Raw genomic sequence first — 20,291 nt, 5'->3', positions numbered from 1 at the left:
GTAATATTTAGTGCCTGAAATTGGCTGTGGGAAAAAGGAACAAAAGGCCTCAATGCTTGTATCCACTGCACTGGGGAGAAGGATATGCCCAGGTGAGACAACAGCAGTCTGAAAATTTAGAGCCTGAAATAAAATTGTAATTTTACTCTTTATCAGCAACAGTGTAGGCCCTAAGAGGAAAAAACAACACAGCAAAATTAAACTGTATAACTGCACCTTCTTTCTCTCCAAAATGAACTGAGGAGATTCAGTCTCCCCAGAAAAGGAATGTGATTTTAGTACTTACTGTGGCTTGGAGCATTTTTCCATAAATCCAATTTAAAGTTTCAAGTATATATATTTAATTTTTACATCCCTCTCACTGTTTGAGAACAGAAGCCACAGTTCTTTCTCAGGAACTTTTAATTATTATTCCAGGTGAATCAGGGTCTTCACTACCACCCCAGAGAAGGGCATGGAGTCTCAGTTTCTCTCTGAACCCTCTTCCAGCCATCAAGACCATGGATAATCCAGCCCACAGATAACTGCAGATACCTGGATAGTCATTATTCCAGTTTTTGAGTAGTGTGGAGTCTTTAATTTCATTTACTTCCCTTCACATCTCTTCTATAGGACACCCAAGTTTTAAGGGTCCCATTCTTCAGACAAAAATGAGGCAGAAAGTTGTGATTCATCTCTCTAATTTTCAACATCTGCCACTCCTGCAGCTGCACTGGTTGAGCAGCCAGTGGAGAGAAATGGAAAACAAGTGCAATTCCCAAGGCCTCTCTGCCTGACCTGTCCCACATTTAATGTGGAGATGATTTAAGGGAGAACCTGTTTCTTCCACAGAACAAAATCTATAACAGCAGGTCCTTGACCAGTGCAAGAACATCCACATCTAAAAAAAAAAATAAAATAAAAAATGTATAGATATCCACATCTGAAAAACACAGAGCAAAAGAGAAGGGACACCTTGTCTGAGCCCTGTCAGGTAGGATGGAGCCACGCTGAGTTTTGCAGGATTTACATCCCCGTAAAAACATTGTTGGTTTGGTTTGCAATCATCTGAGACTGAGCCCATTGCCCAGCAGCTGTGCTCATGTCCCAGCTTGCCATGGCTGCTTCCTGGAGGCAGAATCCCAAACATGGGCTGTGACTCTACAATGTGAACAGTGTGACCATGGTCATACAGCCACAAACATCACAAGGAAAGACAGTGACTTACTGCAGGCCAAGGCACAGCCCATGGTCCCTGGGGCACACACAACTCCCCAAATCCAGAGTTGGCTGAGTTTTCCCATTATTTATTTGTTTCTGGCCCATGCAAGGACCAGTGATGATTTCTGTACTTGAGGGAGATAATATCATCCCTCACTTTGCCCCCTGGGATGCAAACATGAGAAATAAGCTGGGTGATGATCCAATTCTGACCATCTGCAGGTGAAACTCTTGAGGTCCAGTGGTTTGCACCAAAATAAAAATGCCTGGCAGGCATTAAATTTTAAGTACTACTTTCACCCCTTCAATTTAAACCCCTTCTCTTCACTTTCTTTTTTTCACAGAAGAGCATGGCTTTGGAGAAAACTTGACAAAAATGGTTAGAAGGAAAATTTTTAAAAAAGACAAGTGATCAATATTGTACATTTCACCCCCAATTATGTTTTCTCATCATCAGCTTTTCTTAGTTTGTTTTGTTATGGTTGGTTTTTTTTTGTTTGTTGTTTCTTTAATTTTTTTTTTTTTGGCGGGGGGGGTTGTTTTTTTTTTTTTTTTTTTTTACTGAGATATCCAATTCCTGTGGAAATTTTCTGGCTTCTTTCAATTTTGAAAAGAAAAAAGGTCGTGGCAAATCTCCACCTTATTATCAGCTTTATTAATTGTACTAAATCACTTTGCTCCAGATAAAAAGAACATGAAATACCACTCTGCCCATATATTATCTGCACTGAAGTGCCTCAGATAGGATGTGTCTGCTGGAAGATCCTTATCACCAGCTTCCCCTGCTTTCTTGAAACTCCCTTCTGTAACTGAATGTACACCACATCCCTCTTGTCTATTTTAATAAAATTTTATCACATTAATCCCCTCATTTCAGAAAACATATGCATAATGAAAATGCACCCCTATTGCTCTGGCAGCACTACTTCTATCATCCCTAGAGATGGCAATTGCCATGGTTTTCATGAAATATACAGGCACTAATTACTTATGATGTATTTTGCATCATTTTGCAATATTGATTGCTACCAAAAAAATTATGGCCACCCATAACCATATAGAAAAAATTTATGAACACTTGGATCCTACAGTTGGAAGTTATTGCTGTAATTAAAACCTTTCTGAGTCTCTCTGTTTACATAGAATGCTACCAAAAAGAAATTATCTTGTTCAGGAGCCACCATTCTGATACTGTGATGGGAATACTGTGATCCTGAACTCCCACCTGCTGTACAGGTCTGAAGTTGTATTTTTGGAAGGCAAATTCCCATTTGGTTTGGCCACAGGTCATACATCTTCTTTTGCATAAATGGATTTGGACTCTTTCACAGCTATTCGTTGTAAACCTGTTCTAATACAATGATCTATAAAATACAAGTAAAAAACAAGTAATTTAGAAAAAAAAAATTAGGCAGGTTTATACTAAATGAAACTTTTTGATAGCAGCAGAGAAAGGTCCAGTGTAAAAAAATGTAAAATTATCTTGAAAAAACCCCAAGGGAACTGGGGGCAGCATTCAAGGTGAGAAACACCTACCTCATCCTCTGATCATCTGGGGGAGTCATTTCAAGGTCATGAGTGGGTCCATTCAGACCAATCACATGCAAAGAAATAGTTGGATTTTCCATTCCAGCCTGGATTTTAGAAAAGAATAAATCACCAAATCATACACAACACAGAATGGTTTTGATGTATTATATCCCCATGGAATCTAAAAAGCATTCCCACTGAAAGGATTGGATTGGACTGCTGTGGTCTTTCACAGGGACACTGCAGATCTGGGGATGTGGCTCAGAGGTGGGGAGAGGTTGGTAGGCACACACAATGGGAAATTTTGCTCAGGATGTTTCTAACCTTAGTAAAAAATTCTACTTTTCATGGCAACTAGAAATTTTGCTATTTTCTGCACCTTTTGACAAAAGGTGTCTAATGGGATGATGGTTGATATAGTAAAATACTGAATCATTTTGTGCTGGAGGAAAGGGCATCCCCTGCTGAACCATTGTGATTTCCACAAAACCTGCTTTTATGTGGGTATCTCTCCTGTAAAATTATGGTTCAATTTGGACCAGCAGGTGAGGTCTTGGGGAATCAGTGCTTAAAGCAAGAAACCCAGAAGGAATGACTGCAGCAGACACCCCTGCACTGCCTTGGGGCAGGAAATTACAGCAATAAGAGCAGCAGTGAGTCTGTGCTGGTGGAGAGCTGTGCCAGTGCTGTGCACTCCCTGCAGAGCAAACCTCTAAAACCAATGTATCCTCTGACACTGGGCCACCCTGGATATTCTAAGAAAGAACAAATACTTTGGTAATTTTCCTTCTATACAAAAGTGAATCTATTTAAATATAGAATATATGTATGCATGTGTCTATCTATCTAAAATCTAAATATAGAAACATATCTAAATATAGAAACACATCCAAATACAGAAATACAGAAATTCAAAACCCTCAGACACCACCTGACTTGCACCCATTCCAGCCTGGAAGCACGATTGCTTTTGTGTGTGTAAAAAGCAGGGATTTTTAAATTTTATTTTCATTGTATATAGTTACTAATTTTCACAGAAGCAGAAAAGTGCAGTTTTACAAATACAGCTGAAGAAGAGAGGTGACTACATTCACAGGGGAACAGCTCATCTTCCCTTGGATCTGTTTATTTTCCTTGCTTATGAGTGTGTATTATTAGTATCCTGTCTGAACCTACTGGAAATAAACAATTATTTCTTTCTGATAGAACAGCAGGACTGATTATTTTATTTTCTCTTACCTTTGGATAATGGTATGTTTTGACAGTAGGGTAGAGGATGCCTGTATAAATGGGGATCTCCATGGTGGGGACTCTGGAGGCATTGATTGTTGCATATGCCAATCTGGTGCCATCAGGAGACCACCAATGAGCAATGTGAGTCTTCAAGATCTCCTCTAATTAAAAAAAAAGAGAGAGAGAGAACAAAAAAAAAGGCTATTAGAGGTAAATTACTAGTTAGCAATAAATGAAGCAGTGCAGATATGAAAATCCCAGTCTAATCACAGCACAGGGAGGATGCCACAGGAATATCAATCAAAAATACTCATCAAATTATGCCATATACACAAATGAACACAATTGATAACAATTACTCTGTATTTATAGGTTATTAGGCTTAATTACCTCTGCTGAAGAAACATCAAATTATTCATATTTGTATACAGAGTCATGACAGCATAAAAGGCCCTGCTGCTCCTGCCATGTGTCCTGCACATGACTGGGGGTCACATCACACTAGACACATGTCAGTCCATTCAAACAGTGCTTATACAAGTGCTTCAGAAACAACTTAAATATTCCTAAGTTCAGTTTCCAGTTGGGAACAAATAAATATAGAATTTTTCTGTAGCTTTATTTATTTATTTATTTATTTATTTAACTTATGAAAGGCTGGAACTTCAGAACAGGATACCAGGTTTAGAATCTATGCCTTGAATACCATCTTGACTTTTATCCCCATTTCATTTTTTAAATCATTTCTTCAAGGCAATTTGCCATAAGTAGCCAAGGTTAGAGCTTGATTATTTATCCCACTGAATTCTGGGATTTTGAGATTTCAGTAATATAATTGCCATTGAAAAGGTGCTCAGAAAGAAGCCAATGCAAATATGTCAGAGTTCAAGCATGTAAGGAAAAAAAATATTGCCATCATGTGAAATTATTTTAATACTGGCAAAACTTAGCTCTCACTAAATTCAAATTCAAATTTCTAATTTCTAATATTTTTCATATCATCTAGTATCCTTCATTGTAAAGGTGAGTTCATCTCACAGATCTGCAGAAAAGCTACAGAATTCACTCTTGGTCCAAAGTGTTTCCAGTTACTGACATTTGGAAGACACTAACATGGCTTTTTAAACCTCCCATTTTGTGAAAGACAATAATGTAATACATTTTTCATTAAGAGCCTTAATATCATGTGAGTCATTCCTTTTTAAACCACCAGAAGGGCTTGCATATGCTGTACAGATTGATGGGCAGGAAGATGGGTCCCATTACTTTAATGTGAGAATAAAAATTAAAGAGGCTGCAGAGTGTTTCTAAGCCCTCACCATGAAGGAAAAAAGAAACCTGGTGCATGGGTCCAAGCAGCTCCAAGGTCTGCTGCCATCACTGGGCATTGGAAAAATGGATGAGGATTTTCTGAGTTCTGAACCCACCAGGTTTGTACACCACCCTCTGATGACCCCCAGTCCAACCAGGACATCCCTCTGGTCTGAAGAGTAGAAGCTCACCAGACATTGTTTAATTAAAAAAAAAAAAAAGATTGGATGAGCAATCCTTGGAGAACAGACAATTATATTCATCACAGGGTAAATAAACACTTTGTTAATCAAGATGAGCATATGGCTTGGAATAAAACTCGAGGTAACATCAGAAAAGGTGCAAGGGAAAATTCACCCTCAATGTTTATGATTTTATTCAGAAATAGCAAATTAATTAATCAGTGCTTAATGGCAGGATGTAAGTGAGGTTTTGGAAATATATTTAGGAAGTTACAAACATTTCATGGGAAAGCACATCTGGCAAATTTTCTTTGCTGCATTGTCCCACCTGTTATGTGTACATTTAAAAGATGCTGCTTTTGACTTTTATATTGGTTACCCATTAAAGGGATAATGAAGAGCATAAAGGAAAAGGAGTAAAGATGGATGGCAGATGAATCCTTGACATTTTAACATTAATTAGGAATTACTTTATTCAGCAAACATTTTCTCCAGTATCTCAGACTTAATGAAGCAGTTCTGCTGAAGGTCACATACCCAGAAAGATTTTAGTGCAGGTTTTGTGGTCCTCTGTTAATGAGATTTAATTGAGTGAACCTTTGCCTTGAAACAAAGCCAGGACCTTGCTGTCATTAGAGAGATCAGTTAGTTTTAGCAAACCAGTGAACATTCTGGTGCACTATAGAATGGATTAGTACCAGAAAGTTCTTTCAGCTGAAAGAAAAAATGATTTGCAGACAATTTGTTCTTGGAGACAGTTTATTCCTTGTGTTTGCATTTAGCACATGCTCTGAAAATCAGCTGCATTCAATACTGCTGAGTCTTTCTAAAGTTAGTTCAGATCCTGCCTCAAGTATGAAAAGCAGATTCCCCTTATTCACTAAAGCCCCCCTGCATATTTGGATTATGAGATCCTGACTGAGAGCATACAGGGAAAATTGATCACAGCTTTCGCCCTCCTCCCCAGAGCTTGCAGTCTCTGAGTGCTCCATGATGTCAGGAAGTTGTGAGTGAGCTGCTGAGATTCCTCAGCCAGATCCTGGTGGCTTCGTGCTCCATCTTTTGCTTGCCAGCCCCAGCAGGGCATGCAAACTTGGAAAATAGTGAGAATAAAGTGTGTGGCTGAACAAGGGCTATTCAGAGCTGCTGGCTGGGTTCAAGCACAGGGTTTGAGACCAGTCAGTGGTTGTTCCATCTCAGCTCATTCAGTAATGAATCACTCTGAAACAGCTGCATGACCCTGCTCATGAGTAGTGACTTCAGAGGGGACATGTATTAGCCAGGGACATGTTTGTGTTCAGGGAATGTTACAGCACGTGTATTTTAATCCATTTTTCTAGTTGAGTAAGGCCCAATGGAATCATCATTTCAAAGCTGTGTGAAACAAGGAAGTCTTCTAAGTTAACAGACCCTCAGGAAGAGAATTTGCAGTCCTAGATTGGAATATAATCAGTGACAACTGGGTATATATTCCTCTTAGAGACTTCAATATCATTGGAGAAGAAAAGAAACTGGAGGAAATAACAGAGGTGTGATGAGAGGAAGGCTCCCAGAGCTGAATTCAAGGCTGCTGCACTCGTGCATTTTGTGAGTGGATGTCTTTGGAAACAAGACTTGAGCAGCACCAGAGTGAACCACGCTGCCCAAAGGAGGAATATCTTCTGAAGGATGTGCTTCCTGATAGAAGCTGTCCTGCTCACCATCAGGGAGCAGAATGAGAAGTCCCTGGCAGTGGTTCTCAGGCTGTGTTTCATGTGGGTTATGTGGTTAATTGGATGTAGCATTTGGCTGTGATGCCATGTGGGTAATCCCTGGAAAGCCTGAACAGTGGATTAGAAGTTGGGTGGACATTTCTAGTCAGTCTGTCATCAAAAATTAGCCCAGCATGTAGAAAGTTAAGCAGCCACCAGATTATCTCAAACTGCAATTTAATTCAGCAGCACTTGAAAGAGCAGTGAAATGGGAGACTTTCATCTTACTTCAGGTAAAAAAAACCTCTTAAGGAATCATAGCAAATGGATCTGGAAGAGACCCCAAAATTCCTCTGGCTTGTTCCTTCATGTATAATATCCACTCCAATCCTGTAAGGATCTTCACAAGTGGATTTTGCTATTCCTTTTGGTACTTGAACAGCAACATTAGCCCACAGAACTCAAACATTTATAATTATCATACCACCTCTGTCTAAGCACTGAACAGTCCCAGGGAAGAGCACTCAGACCTCTGAATTTCTTGATAGACTCGATGCAGGGAAAAGCACCAGACCTTTCTCTTATGCAACCTCTGTGACAACCAGCAGGTGCTGTAAAAAAACCCCAAAACTGTTGTATGCACCACATTTGGAAATCCACAGAGATGGTTTTAATGTTCTGAACCATAATCTGCCACTGGGGCATTTCTAAAGATATTTCCATGACAAATTCACTTCCCAGGCTTGCACAGAGCTCTAGACTGGCCGAGTTTCTCTTTCTTAACAAACACATACATTTGCATACATGTAAATGCCATGGAGGTTTCTTCAGGCTTTTTAAAAATCCAGCTAGATCTGCAGCCTTTGTTCATCCTGAGTAGTATTTGTGAATTTTGCCTTTCTGCTGAAGGTGGCAAAGTTCTGGCTTGCTGTTTGGAAAAGAAGCCTGCACCAATGACTGACTGAGAAATCTGTTGGTAGCTTAGAGATTACTTCTAATGATATCAGAAGAAAAAACTGAGGAAAAAGTTAATTTTCAAGTGAAAAAACCCTCCAAGTAAAAAAGGCTCCTTTCCTGGGCCTCCTGGTTAGAAGACAAAAATAACATGTAATTTTCAAGTGTGAGTTAACAGAAAGAGAGACTTTCACAAGAAGATGAAGATGTTTGGACAGACCAGTTCTCTGACAGTCTGACATGTGCCACTGCAACTCTTTTCTATCACTAAAAAAAAAAAAAAAAAAAAAAAAAAAAAACAACTTAAAAAGAATTCGAAGACAGCAGCAATTTAAAGTTCAAAATTTCTCAGGACCAGTGTTATTTATTGCTGATTTGGTAAAGGACAGTGATTCTGGGGAGTGTAACCAATGGTTCTGTTTGTGTGATGTGTTGTAGCTGATGCTCAGATCATGAAGTATTTGTTGTGCTGAAGACATTTTGCTGTTTTATTAAAAGTGTGAATAAAAAGGAATTTTAAGCAAAATGGAATTAAAGCCTGACATAAAGGCCGTGGCTTACATTGGGAAAGAAAGCTCAAAAGAAATTGTCAGTAGGATGCATCAAAAGAACATGAGAGGAAGAGAGATCAGAGAACAGCAAGAGGGTCTAGGAAAGGAGAAAACAAAGACTACTGAGATGGTGAAACCCCAAGGGTTCTCATAGAAACATCAAATAAATACAAATGCTTATTTGACAGCTGCCATCTGTTTTAAAATCAATTACTACATCATCTCAAAGCACCAACCACATGTCCAAATTGATTACTTCTGTAAAGTGTGAAAACAAGTATTTTTAGCCAGTTAGAGAAAACTCATTGTTCATATTCGCCTTTGCTAACGTGTTTTTTTGGGATGGCTATGGAAAATGACCTTTTATTCTATTTTTATTCTGAAAACAAATTTTTCTCTCAGTTGCTGTAGTGTAGGTCTACACTGACTTCCTTTAAATCATTGTAATAGATATAAAATGAGTGTAAAAAAAGTAGTTATGTGCATGCAAATAGTATAAAACTATTTTAGATTACCATAGCCTATCTACATTTTCCTGTGTTGACATTATTTTGTGCTGATGTCAGCAATAGCTCTGCAGCACTATTGATTTCAGAGCAATTAATCCTCTTTCACAGATGTCTAATTGAGTCAGGTGGAGAAAAAAAATGCAATTTTGCAGAGCTGCTGAACAATTCAAAAACCTTTTGTAGAAAACATAAAAATTTATGTGGCTGAGGTCAAACTATGGGCTCAGCCCAATTCCACAGTTTCTGGCACAGATATTATTTTAGCTGGTCAGAGCATGGTGCTGATAACACCAAGGGTGTGGGTTTGATCCCTGTGCAGGCCATTTACTGAAGATTTGAACTCAGTGATCCTTGTGGGTCCCTTCCAGCTCAGAATATTCTGTGAATCTGTATGCAAACAACAACCTTGCTCCAGATGCTTGTGCTCTAATCCAAGAGATCCTTAAGAAAAATGAGCTGCAATGCTCCCAGAAATCCTTAGGGAAAACAAACTGCACTGCTCACCTTTGTGACCCTTTATACCTACTTGGAACACTCTGCCACAAAAAAGCTTAGGAAAAACAAACTATTACTTGCTTTTATGGCATTCTTGAGGATGTGCTTTAGAGGACACTTTATAAACACCAAATCTTTGATCCAGATCTTTGAAATCTCATTGTGGAGGGCGAGCAGCTTCTGTGTATTTGGCAGCCCTGATCCCAGGGAAAGGAGCCCAGCCAGGAGCTCTGCATCTCCCCAAGCACAGGCAAGGTGAGGGCTGCAAGAGTCATTAGCTCCTCTTGGTCATCTGGTTTAATTGCTTGAACACAGGCTGTTTTCTGCTCATGCTTTCTTCAGCCCCTTGCTGCTGCAGAACATCGTGTCGGGACAGGGGAGGGGGTTTGGCCACTGCTTTTGCCTCCCTGTGCCAGATGCTGAGGGCCAGGAGAGAAGCTCTTTTCAGCAGGGTGGTTCATGCTGGGCACTGGGGAAAACCACTCTTCATGTGTTCTGTGGGGTCAGCAAGATCATGTCTTGCAACATCTCTAATGTGTGAGCTGCTGCATAGCCTGAGCCAAGCCCAGGCTTGGCAAACCCCATAAATGGGGGCACAAATGGGCTGGGGACCACTTCCTTCACTTCTGTGAGGTGGCTCTGGGTGGTCACACCACAGGCTGCAATGCTCTGGAAGCAGCCAGGTCACTGTGGGATGCTCACTGACACCTGGCCAGGGTCCCTGAGGAACACACAGGAATGAAGAGCAGTGTCCAGCAAAGCCAGAGTGGGCACATCAGAGGAAACCTGCCAGCCAGCCTGGCCAAACCCTGACCACTCCAACCTGGCCATCTCATCATGCTCCCAACTACCAGCAACAACCACCAGTGTTCCAATGTTTAGGACACTGATCCCCAAGAAGCAGGATGAAACAATGTTAACATGGGACCAAGCTCCTGAGAGACTGAGGAGATTTTCTAAGGCTGCTAATTTCACCCTATTTAGAAACTGTCAATTTAATGTGGTTTGCTTGTTGTTGTTGTTGTTTCCCTGACCCATTGATTCTCCTAATTTGTTGTGTTTGCAACACTAAAGGAATTTGTGTTTGCCATATGAGTCAGGGCATTAGGAGTGTTGTTTATAAGATTATCGGCAAGTAGCTGCCAGACCTGCTTTACTGTTTGAGTGCTTGAGGGCTTCAAAAGCTGGATTTATTGAACACCAGCTTGATCCCATCTTCAGGGACACCTCTACAGCCCCTCCAGAATACACACAGAAGGCCAAGCTCAGACTGTAATACCTAAGAACTCATGAATGTTTAAAATCTCCCTCAATCATACAAATGGATTTGGTGCAAAAAAGGCGCAATCAACCACCTAACAAAACAGATGCACACAAGTATGAGATGTCACCTGAGACATGCAGGTGGATTCTTACAGATAAGAGAAGAATTCAGCTATTTGAAAATAGAGTGTCTCCTCCTCCTCGTGACACCTGAGTGCACTCAGCTCTGCAAATCCCACTCCAGGAGCAAAAAGCCATGGGGAGGAGCTGTCATCCAGGCTTCACATGGATCCTGGTGTCCAGCAGGAGCAAGGAGCAACTCCCCAGGAGCTCAGGCACATCTCCAGAGCAATCACAGCAGGCAGGGTTACCACGTGTTATACACAAAGCCATACTATCCTGTTGGCACAGCAGTATTTTGGGGCCTGATTTGTAATAAAAGCTGTCCTCTTTCAAATAAACACACCAGAAAAATGTTGAGTTGGCTCCACGTCCTCCTTCTCCTCTCTTTAGAAGTTTCTTTTTCTGTATTTCTGGGTTTTCATCACCTGTACCCCATCCTCAGGAATACTTAATTTTCAAAAGCATTAATGATTAATGCTCACAACTGCTCCTAACAATTAGTAAGTGTCCTTTGGTTGTGTGAGTCAGTCTCAGTGTCAGTAAAACTTTTGGACCACGATGACAAGACTGGCATGCAGACATTTCATCAACTCTGGCAGAACTGTGATCTGTCAGGATGTCCAGATGCAATAATGAAAATGGGGTTTGAATTATGATAATAGAAATATTAGCAATCCTATCCTCAGCTATTCCTGTTTCTGGCACTCACTCCAAAGAGCAAATGCATCCATCTGCAGTGGCAAACTGCTGTCTGCCACTAATGTATAAGAATGTGTGAGTGTGTTTTTCCATCACCTGGCACAAACTTGAACCCACAGCCTGTTGTCAGCTCTTCATGAAAGTCTGTTAGCTAAAGGCACTAAATCTGTAGAAACATTTCCTGGCAGCAGTCTGAGCAGTTTGCAGTGCAGCTCACTGATGTGGGTAAATCTCACTGCAAGGTCCTGTTATCCTTCTCAGCTGCTCAGGACCCAGACCAGGCAGAATTCACATGGCCCAAATGCAGCAGGGCTCCTTATAGACAAATCCTTTTCTTCTCCCCTCTGCTGCTGCTGAACAGGTTGCTATGGCTGGAAATGCAATTTGCTTATCTGTGCAACGCAGTGAGACAAATCAGGGCTTTCATTATATGCTGAATATTTCTCTATTCAAACATGCTCAAGCAGCTTCAACTTCACCTTTCCTTTAAATTAAAAGTTACAGGTTCTGTCTAATGAATCTGTGGGGTTTATGATAGGGGGAAGATGGACAGCCAGCCTTGACACAGGGGATCCATTTCAATAGCTGCAGATGTATCAAGAAAGTTAGTGATCACAAAACCCTCTCAATCAAAAATTCATTAGACGATTGCAATAGTTCAAGAACACAAGTGCCCAAAAGCAATCTCTTTTAATGTTTCTAAAAAAATATGAGAGATAAGAAGACTGAACAGGCTGACATTGCTATTAAAGAACTTGATTCTTCAACCCTATGGACTTTTATCAGCACTTGCACAAGCTGTCTTTCATGTGAATTGCTTGCATGATTTATTCACCCTGAGCAGCACCTGCTAGTCACCTAGTCTGAGTGCTAATAAATGTCAGTTAATATTGCAAAATACAGCCCTGCTTTATGAAATGGGAGCTGGAGCACGTTGACTGAATTCAGTCTAGCTCCTAATTCCTTCCCTGGTTTAAACAGCCAAAGTCATTGAACAGCCATTAAAAAACCTCTCAGGGTATATATTGCCCTGTTATGGCACTATTCCCAGAGGTTTCAGCTTGAGCAGTGACTCAGGACCTGGCTAACTGAGAGATTTAGCACAATAATGACTCAGAGGATGAATCTGATTTTACAGGACTGAATAATCAGAGGAACTACTGAGATCAATAGAATCACCAAGGAATAATAAAAAAAGAGAGCCGGATAAAAACAGAATTCAAATTAGCTTACAGCAAAATTTCAGAAAAAAGTGTTCTTATCAAATAACAGGAACATTTATTATTAATAAAGGTAATGGTATGTAATCAGGTTATGCCACTGATGGATCAGTGGGGTTTGACTGTGTTTGTCAGAGTTGTGGCACTTGGATGTTGAGCAGAATTCTGTTCTTTCCTAGCTGTGTGTCTTGAAGATCATCTACTCTGGACCCAGGTAAGCATAAAGAAAAGACAAACATCCCTGCAGGATAATGTCCACACTTCAAAATCCCCTTTATCCCTGCTACCAGGAAAGACTTTCTCGTATCAATATTTTTGATCTGTAGACTCCAATGCAGTAATCCTAAATCTACTGACAAAATAAGGGGAAAGCTGAGCCCCAGGGGCAGGGCACCAACCAGGTCTGTGCAGCTCTGGTGACAGTGACAGCCTAGAAACTCCCACAAGTGAGATAGGAAATAAACCCCAGTGGGTTTGGTGTGCAGAATGCCCAGAGGGGAATTTCCAGTGGTTCCAGAGGAGGCCAGGGAGGGATCAGAGGGCTGGAGCACCTCTGCTACACAGGCTGAGAGCTGGGGCTGCTCAGCCTTGGAGGAGAAGGCTCCAGGCAGAATTTATTGCACCTTTCAGTACTTGGAGGGAGCCTGTAAGAAAGATGGGGACAAATTTTTAGAAAACTAGTTGTGACAGGGAAAGAAGTGATGGTTTTAAATTGAAGAAGGGTAGATTAGATATATGAAATAAGTTTTTTACAGTGAGTGTGGTGAAGCTCTGGCACAGGCTGCTCAGAGAGGTGGTGGAGCCTCAGCTCTGCTCATTCCAGGTCAGGCTGCACAGGGCTCAGGGGTGCTCAGTGCCCACAGCACATTTCCCATCACATACAACTGTATTGATAATATTATTATTTTTTGAATTTATGACCATCTGAATTTCCTTAGAGAGCTCAAAGTTTGTATCTCTAATGCCTGCTGGTTCTACTTTAAAGCTACAACAATTAGAGTCTTTGACAGAGAGTTTTAATTGGAGAGTGAATTAAATACCAAATAACGTTGACTGTTCATAGTGGCAATAGAATTCCAGATATTTAAAATTCTTTTAATATTTCATTGTGTTGAGTTTCCTATTCCTGTTGTATCTTGTTCTCTTGGCCGTACATTCACTCCATTATTTTCAACTTTTTAATTTCAGCCAACAAAACCTCTATCCATAAACCAGCATATAAAAATTTCTGCAAAAATATCCCAAAATATATGGAAATATACACATAAACACACACAGGGCCATGCAGTAACAGTGACAAGAAATTGCCTGTATAATTGGAACTAAAACTAGTAGGAGTAAAACTTATTAAAAATCAATATCATAGAAAGGCAATTAAGAATTTTAAGGGGAAAAAAAAGAGCCCTGATTAATTAACTGCAAATTAGAAGTATTACTTTGAATTGCATTGTACAGACACAGACTCAAATTACCAATTATCCCTGGCTGCTTGTTCAAAGATCATGATGTGCATTTTAATTTACGCTGGAGAAAGCTAAATAGGCTGAGAACCAGCATGCAGAATTTGCAGAAATCACTGGGATGAGGTGGAACTCCCCCATTACCATATAAATGACATGCACAGACTTATAAATGACATGCAGTGGATCCAGCTCTTATTGTGTCCTTCAGATGTAGCAGGAAAATACCGGAAATTAAAATACAGCTTATAACCTGCCAGATAATAAATGTAACCCATACTGCACAATCCCCATCTAACAAAGATAATTTTGTCTGCTGTTTTTGCTGATTAAGGGTGGCTTTGGAAAGAAATACCCTCCTTTCCCCCTCCTTATCTGTTGCACTTATTGGCAGGATGGAGATGGCTCCATTTTTATCTACCCAACTGATCACAATACCTCACATGGCATAATCTTAATTTCCAAGGTCATCATAGCTTTCTTTACCTTTAAATAACTTCCTATTTAGTATTGAGGACAATTCTCACAATAAAAAAATATTACAAAATTAAAAAAGACTGATTATAGCAGCTCCTTTTCCACCAGTATATTTTTACCTTGACATCCATGACAATGGCAGTGCTGCTGTGTTGAGGCCATGGCTGAGCAATATTTCACTATTTCACTATTTCCTGCAGTGTCTGGGACTGGCTCTGGTTTTGTGAGGTGTTTGTTGAGCTCTAGGCACAGGACATAGCAAGGTGGTGAGAACTTTCCCAACACCACACTATGAAATGTAGGTTTTGAAATGCCTCAAAATGTTCTGATGGCAAACATGAAAGTGCAAAGAAAATGTCATTGTCCTTGCTGAGTAGGACCAGAAATGGTGATTTGTACTCTTTGCTATTCATTACTTATCACTAAAACCCAGTTTTCAAAGTCAGGTTATTCTTGGAATATTTGGATGTGGGTTACACTCAAAGGTGCCAATTTTACTACATATATTGTCCTTTCTTTCTAAGACTTCCTTGGCTGCTTTTCATCTTTTCTTGGTAACTTTCCTCCTGGAAAGCCCAGCAGCTCTGGGCTGGTTGAGCACCTTCCTGCTGATGCCAGGGGCAGTGGGCTCAGCCCTGCTCCTGCAGCCACAAACTCCTGTGTGGGAGGGCTGGTCAGGCACAGAGGCTGTAACTTGCTTTCCAGGCTGCTTCCAAGTGATATTTCTCTGTCATGCTCTCCAGCCCCCAAAGATTGTGTGCTCCAGCCTGATGCTATAAATCCCAATTATGCTGTTGGCATGTTGGGTGGAAGGTTCCATCTTCATCAGGCTTAGCAGGATTTCACCAGGTTATGAAAATACTCAAAGCATGGTTACATCATTATTACACAGATTTTTCTTTTTCTTTAGTGTGAAGAACTTTTCTTTAAGGAATGCTAACAGGATATCTGGTTTCTCTTTTGTAGATTTATGTTCCCAGACTGAAAATAGGACCGTGATTCACTGCTACAAACACAAGCACCTGGCTGACTAATTGCCTGTAAATTACCTTTCTGTGCCTCCTGCACTCAGAGAGATGGTTTAATGTGGTTTTCAGTCCAAATTCATAACCGGTATAAATAGTAATACATACTTACTAAGGATCCAGTTCTTATTTTATAATTGCTTTATAAAATGTATAAAGAAATGTAACAGTCAGACTTGTCCACTAAGGACTGATGTGTTTGAAGAAGCCAAATCCACTCCATTAACTTCTGTGAATGCACTCACGGTTCATTGTTTTTCTCTTGAAATTAAAAATATACATTTACTTAGGAAAACTGTGCAGCCAAGCAACCATTTTATGCTTTCTTTCCTTTTTCAAGTGGTCAGCAAAGAACACAGTCTTTCCACTGAGTTAAACTAATAGCTTGAAAAGAAGTAAAGTCAGACTGGAGAAGTCACTCTCCATCTTCAGGCACAATTTAGCTGTTGTGTAAAAAGCAAAGGGCTGTTTCCCTGCTAAACCCTGTCTCAGCTGTGCTTTCAAACGTGTGTTTTCTCCTACAGGAAAAGGTCAGGTCAAACATGGGGAAGGCAGGGCAGGAACCATCTCTGGATGTCTCAGGAAAGTGCTGGATTGTGCTGGAAACAAAGCCAAATTCTTTGTGATCTGGTGTTTACTGCACTCGTGGACTTGCATTTGCAATTTCTGCAAAGTCCAAGCAAGTGATGAATGCAGGTGAACATCAGTTCTGGGAGAGAACAGAAGGCTGGCTGGTTTAAACCCAGTTTGCTCAGTCAGGGACAAGCCTGGGCTTCAAGCAATGTGTCTAGATCCATCATGTTGCTGCCTTTTTCCTCTCCCAGGGAAGGAAGCTCTGCCAGGGATGGATTCTGAAGTCTCAGTGGGATGAAGAGAAAGACACCTCTTGGCTTCTCTATTCTTGCTGCAACTTCCTGCAGCTGCAGTGCCATTCTGCACTGCTGTGCTCTGAGATCTGCTCATTAAGGATAAACTTGGACCTCAGAAACTGGGAGATCCTGTACTACAACCCTTCCAAATGGCAGCTCAGTTGTTGTTAGGACTGCACTTCTCTGGTGCTACTCCCATCTCTCACCTGGAGCTGCAGGCTCTCTGCTAACATAAAACAACTCCACTAAAAGTCACTATTTCTAAAGTTACCATTTCTCATTTTGGGGTTTATTATCCTGTCTTGGGTAATTTTAAATCTTACAAAAGCACTGAAACATTCCTGATGCATTCTCAGCTTTCCTGGTTCACTACTTGCTAGGTCAGCCTCCAGTTCAAATTACTCTCAGTTGCAGAGTCAAAATCAGATGCCCAAAATTCATAGGCAAGCTCTTAAACAAGAGCCTCAACAACATAATATTTCAGCTTGGTCATTCCCCAGAGAGAGTTTTTTAAAGGATCCTGAGTTCCTGAGTGGGCAGAATGAGCTGCTGCATTGTCCCAGGGTGCTGGCACTGGGGCCATATGAGCAGGGTGACAATTCTCCCAGCATGGCTCCAGGTCTGGTGTTTACCAGCAGTGCTCACAAGCCAGATCCACAGCCCCACTGACTGCTGAAATGGGGAAACCCACAGGGAAGGAAATCCCCAAATCTACTCCCTGCTCCACAGAGCCAGACAATAATCACACCAATAACCACATCAATAATCACATAACTCCCTCCATCCCACCACTGCTCATCCTCAATAGTTGCTGAGATATCCACAGTTGGAGGAGGTTAGAGAAAAGGAATGAGAAGCACAATATTATTATAAAAGAGCAACATTTAGCCAGAAAATTATTTATCCAGTGTATCATCACACACAATACACTCTGGGCAAGGAGTGCCTTCAGACATACAGCCCTTTGGGCAATTCACAGGGTGTTGGGGAGAAGGGTAGAGAGGAGGCAGAGTTAAAAAAACCCCCACAATTTAATTTCATTTCAAATTTCAAATTTTATTTCAAAGCACCATAACTAATCCTTTTCCTCCTCATGGGCTTATGCAACTTTGTGCTGTGCCTCCAAGGGGCAGCACAGCCTCAGCAATTGCATCTGAAACCCAGCAGCTGCTGGGGACACAGCTCTTGCCTCCTGTCCCTATTCTCACCATGTCTAGCCTGCTGGTGATACTCCAAAATAATACTGATAATTCAAGGGTTAGGATGGGTCAGTTCAATACACAAGGGAAGTTTAATTTTTTAAATGAGGCATTGAATCTTTAACGTCATGTCCATGCCTACAGTCTGAGTCAAAGGCTGGAAAATCAAAACAAATGCAATAAATACAATGATCTCCAGATAATTCCCTTCAAGTAAGATTTATTTTGATGCCTGTTTTCAGATTGTTGCCTTCAATTTTAAAAGCACAATGGCATGAAAACATAATGCTTTGGTTTTAGGAGCTGTTTTCCTACACCTCTATTTCTTACCAATTTCTCAAATCTTTAATCTAGCTATTGTGAAAGCCTCCTTTAAGGAATTGCTTTTGATCGAGTCTTAGCAGTAGCTACTGATGGCTATTTTTTTTCCTCCTGCTATTGTTGTTAAATCAAATAGAAGACAATGACTCAACTTTGAGCAAAAGCAAAACTAATGTAGGAGGCAAATGCTTGTGAGTCATTTGGGTAAAAAGGGAAGGGCTAAAGTGATTTGCTCCTTTTTTTATGGGATTTGAAAGGCAGGTAAGAGTCCATCAGTCCCTTTAGGATGCAGAACAGCCTGGGGCAGCTTTAACAGGCATTTGCCTTCTGCTCACTGGGTGCCCTGTGGGTTGGGAAGGTTCTTATTCCTGTGGAAATCACCAGGGAAGCCCAGCCTTCCTGCAGAGTGACTCTCACAGACACATCTGCCCAGCTGTGCCTCCCTCATACCCTGTGACCAAAACTGAAGGGCACCCACCTGTGTCTGTGCTGCAGGTGAGCCAAGGGATGTGCTGAGAACAGCCAGGTCTGGGATTTCACACAGTGCTCTGCACTTTATTTGGTTTTTACAGACTAAGGTGAAACTCTCACTTCAGTTTTATGTCCTAATTTCTCTCATCTCATCTAAAACCAGGTCAATAATTGTGCCTCAGTTTGCCTGTTTCTAAAAAGATGGTAATGATTCCTGCTCTACCAGGACATTATGTGAAGTTTTATTAATTGATGCTTGCAGAAGGCATTAAGATCAAGACAGAATAATTGCCTCAGTGGAGGTCATAATTAGACTGGTACCAAGAGATACATCTGAGCGTCATCTGTGCTGGTCATTTAATCTTTTCCTTACACTTGAGCTACAAGAGTGGGGGTGCTGAGGGGGGGGAGCTGCTCTTAAATACAGGGGCAGCCACTGCATTTAGCATGAACTCAAGCCCTTTATAAACCCAAAACAGCCTGTGCAAGGGGGATTGTACACAGGTGGAGACAAGGGCAAGGTTCACTGCAGGGCAGACAAGGAACAGCCCTTGCAGTGGGGCAGGACAGAGCTGTGTGAAGGGAAAGCCAGCAGCAATCCCTGCCTTGGGAGGAGAGGCTCAGCCAGCTCTCCTTGGCTGAGGTCAGCTCAGGGGTCAGCACTAATCTGATCAAAAAGGGGATTGGGAAAAGCTCATCCGACTCAGACTGTGAAATCATGCTCTGGAATCCTAATAATTCCTACAGCAAGCAGTTGTCACGCCATGAGGAATCACCAGCTGAACCTGGGGGGTGGGGGACACAGCAAGTTGACACACTTTTGTGAATCCCAAATTCTGCTCTAGGCAGAACTTTCATTAAAAAAAATTACATCTCCATATACTCTGTTCTAAAAAGTACTTTCTAAAACACTAAAGATCATGTTTCTAAATGTTGTAGAACTGGGGGGTATCCCAGGATTATCAGAAGAATTTGAAAAAAAAAAAAAAATTCATGGAGAAACTTTGGAGATGGTTTCAAGAAGATGTGCAACAGAATGATGGATTTTCGTACTCAAAAAAGCTTATAAATGACATCATTTGAAAAAGAGAACTTTTCCCTATTCTTTTCTGCACTCTGCTCACTTTTCCACTGAATAATTTATGCAACAGCATTTTGTATTAAAATTCAAGTCAAAACCCTCACAAACACACCACCAAAAGCCCAACTGCACAGGCTAATCAAAAGCAAAGCAGGATTTAATCTCACATTGCTTCTTTCCAATCAGGATGCCATTTGCATTCTATATTTTTTCCAGCAAATCATGCAGATTTCTGGCTGTTTGCAGCCCTCCTTGTGAATCCTGATGGAGAGAGGAGCTGCTCCAGTAAAATGCAGTTTTACCACATGGTGGCAATGTAACCTCCACCTTCCTGCTCAGGAGGTGAGCTGTCACTGATTTCCTCCTTCATTACTTCTTATTCACTCTAATTATCATATTTGTAGGTGGCAATTAGAGTCTTCTGAGT

General features: G+C 41.0%; 1 protein-coding gene across 5 annotated transcripts in view; it reads right to left on the bottom strand.

The window, feature by feature from the left end:
• The window catches only part of DPP6 (dipeptidyl peptidase like 6), a 524,565-nt gene that overhangs the window by 46,424 nt on the left and 457,850 nt on the right, over positions 1-20,291 (bottom strand). For all 5 annotated transcript variants that reach the window (XM_079300903.1, XM_079300904.1, XM_079300901.1 and 2 more), the window contains exons 9-10: positions 3,970-4,124; positions 2,737-2,834 (exon numbers count right to left, since the gene is read on the bottom strand). In XM_079300903.1, the coding sequence (XP_079157029.1) occupies positions 2,737-2,834; positions 3,970-4,124 (253 nt within the window). The remainder of the gene's footprint in view (positions 1-2,736; positions 2,835-3,969; positions 4,125-20,291) is intronic.

Source organism: Erithacus rubecula (genome assembly GCF_903797595.1).
Source record: "Erithacus rubecula genome assembly, chromosome: 3".
Lineage (NCBI taxonomy): Eukaryota > Metazoa > Chordata > Aves > Passeriformes > Muscicapidae > Erithacus > Erithacus rubecula.
Note: the sequence above shows the minus strand (reverse complement) of the source record. Positions and strands in the feature narration are given on the sequence as shown.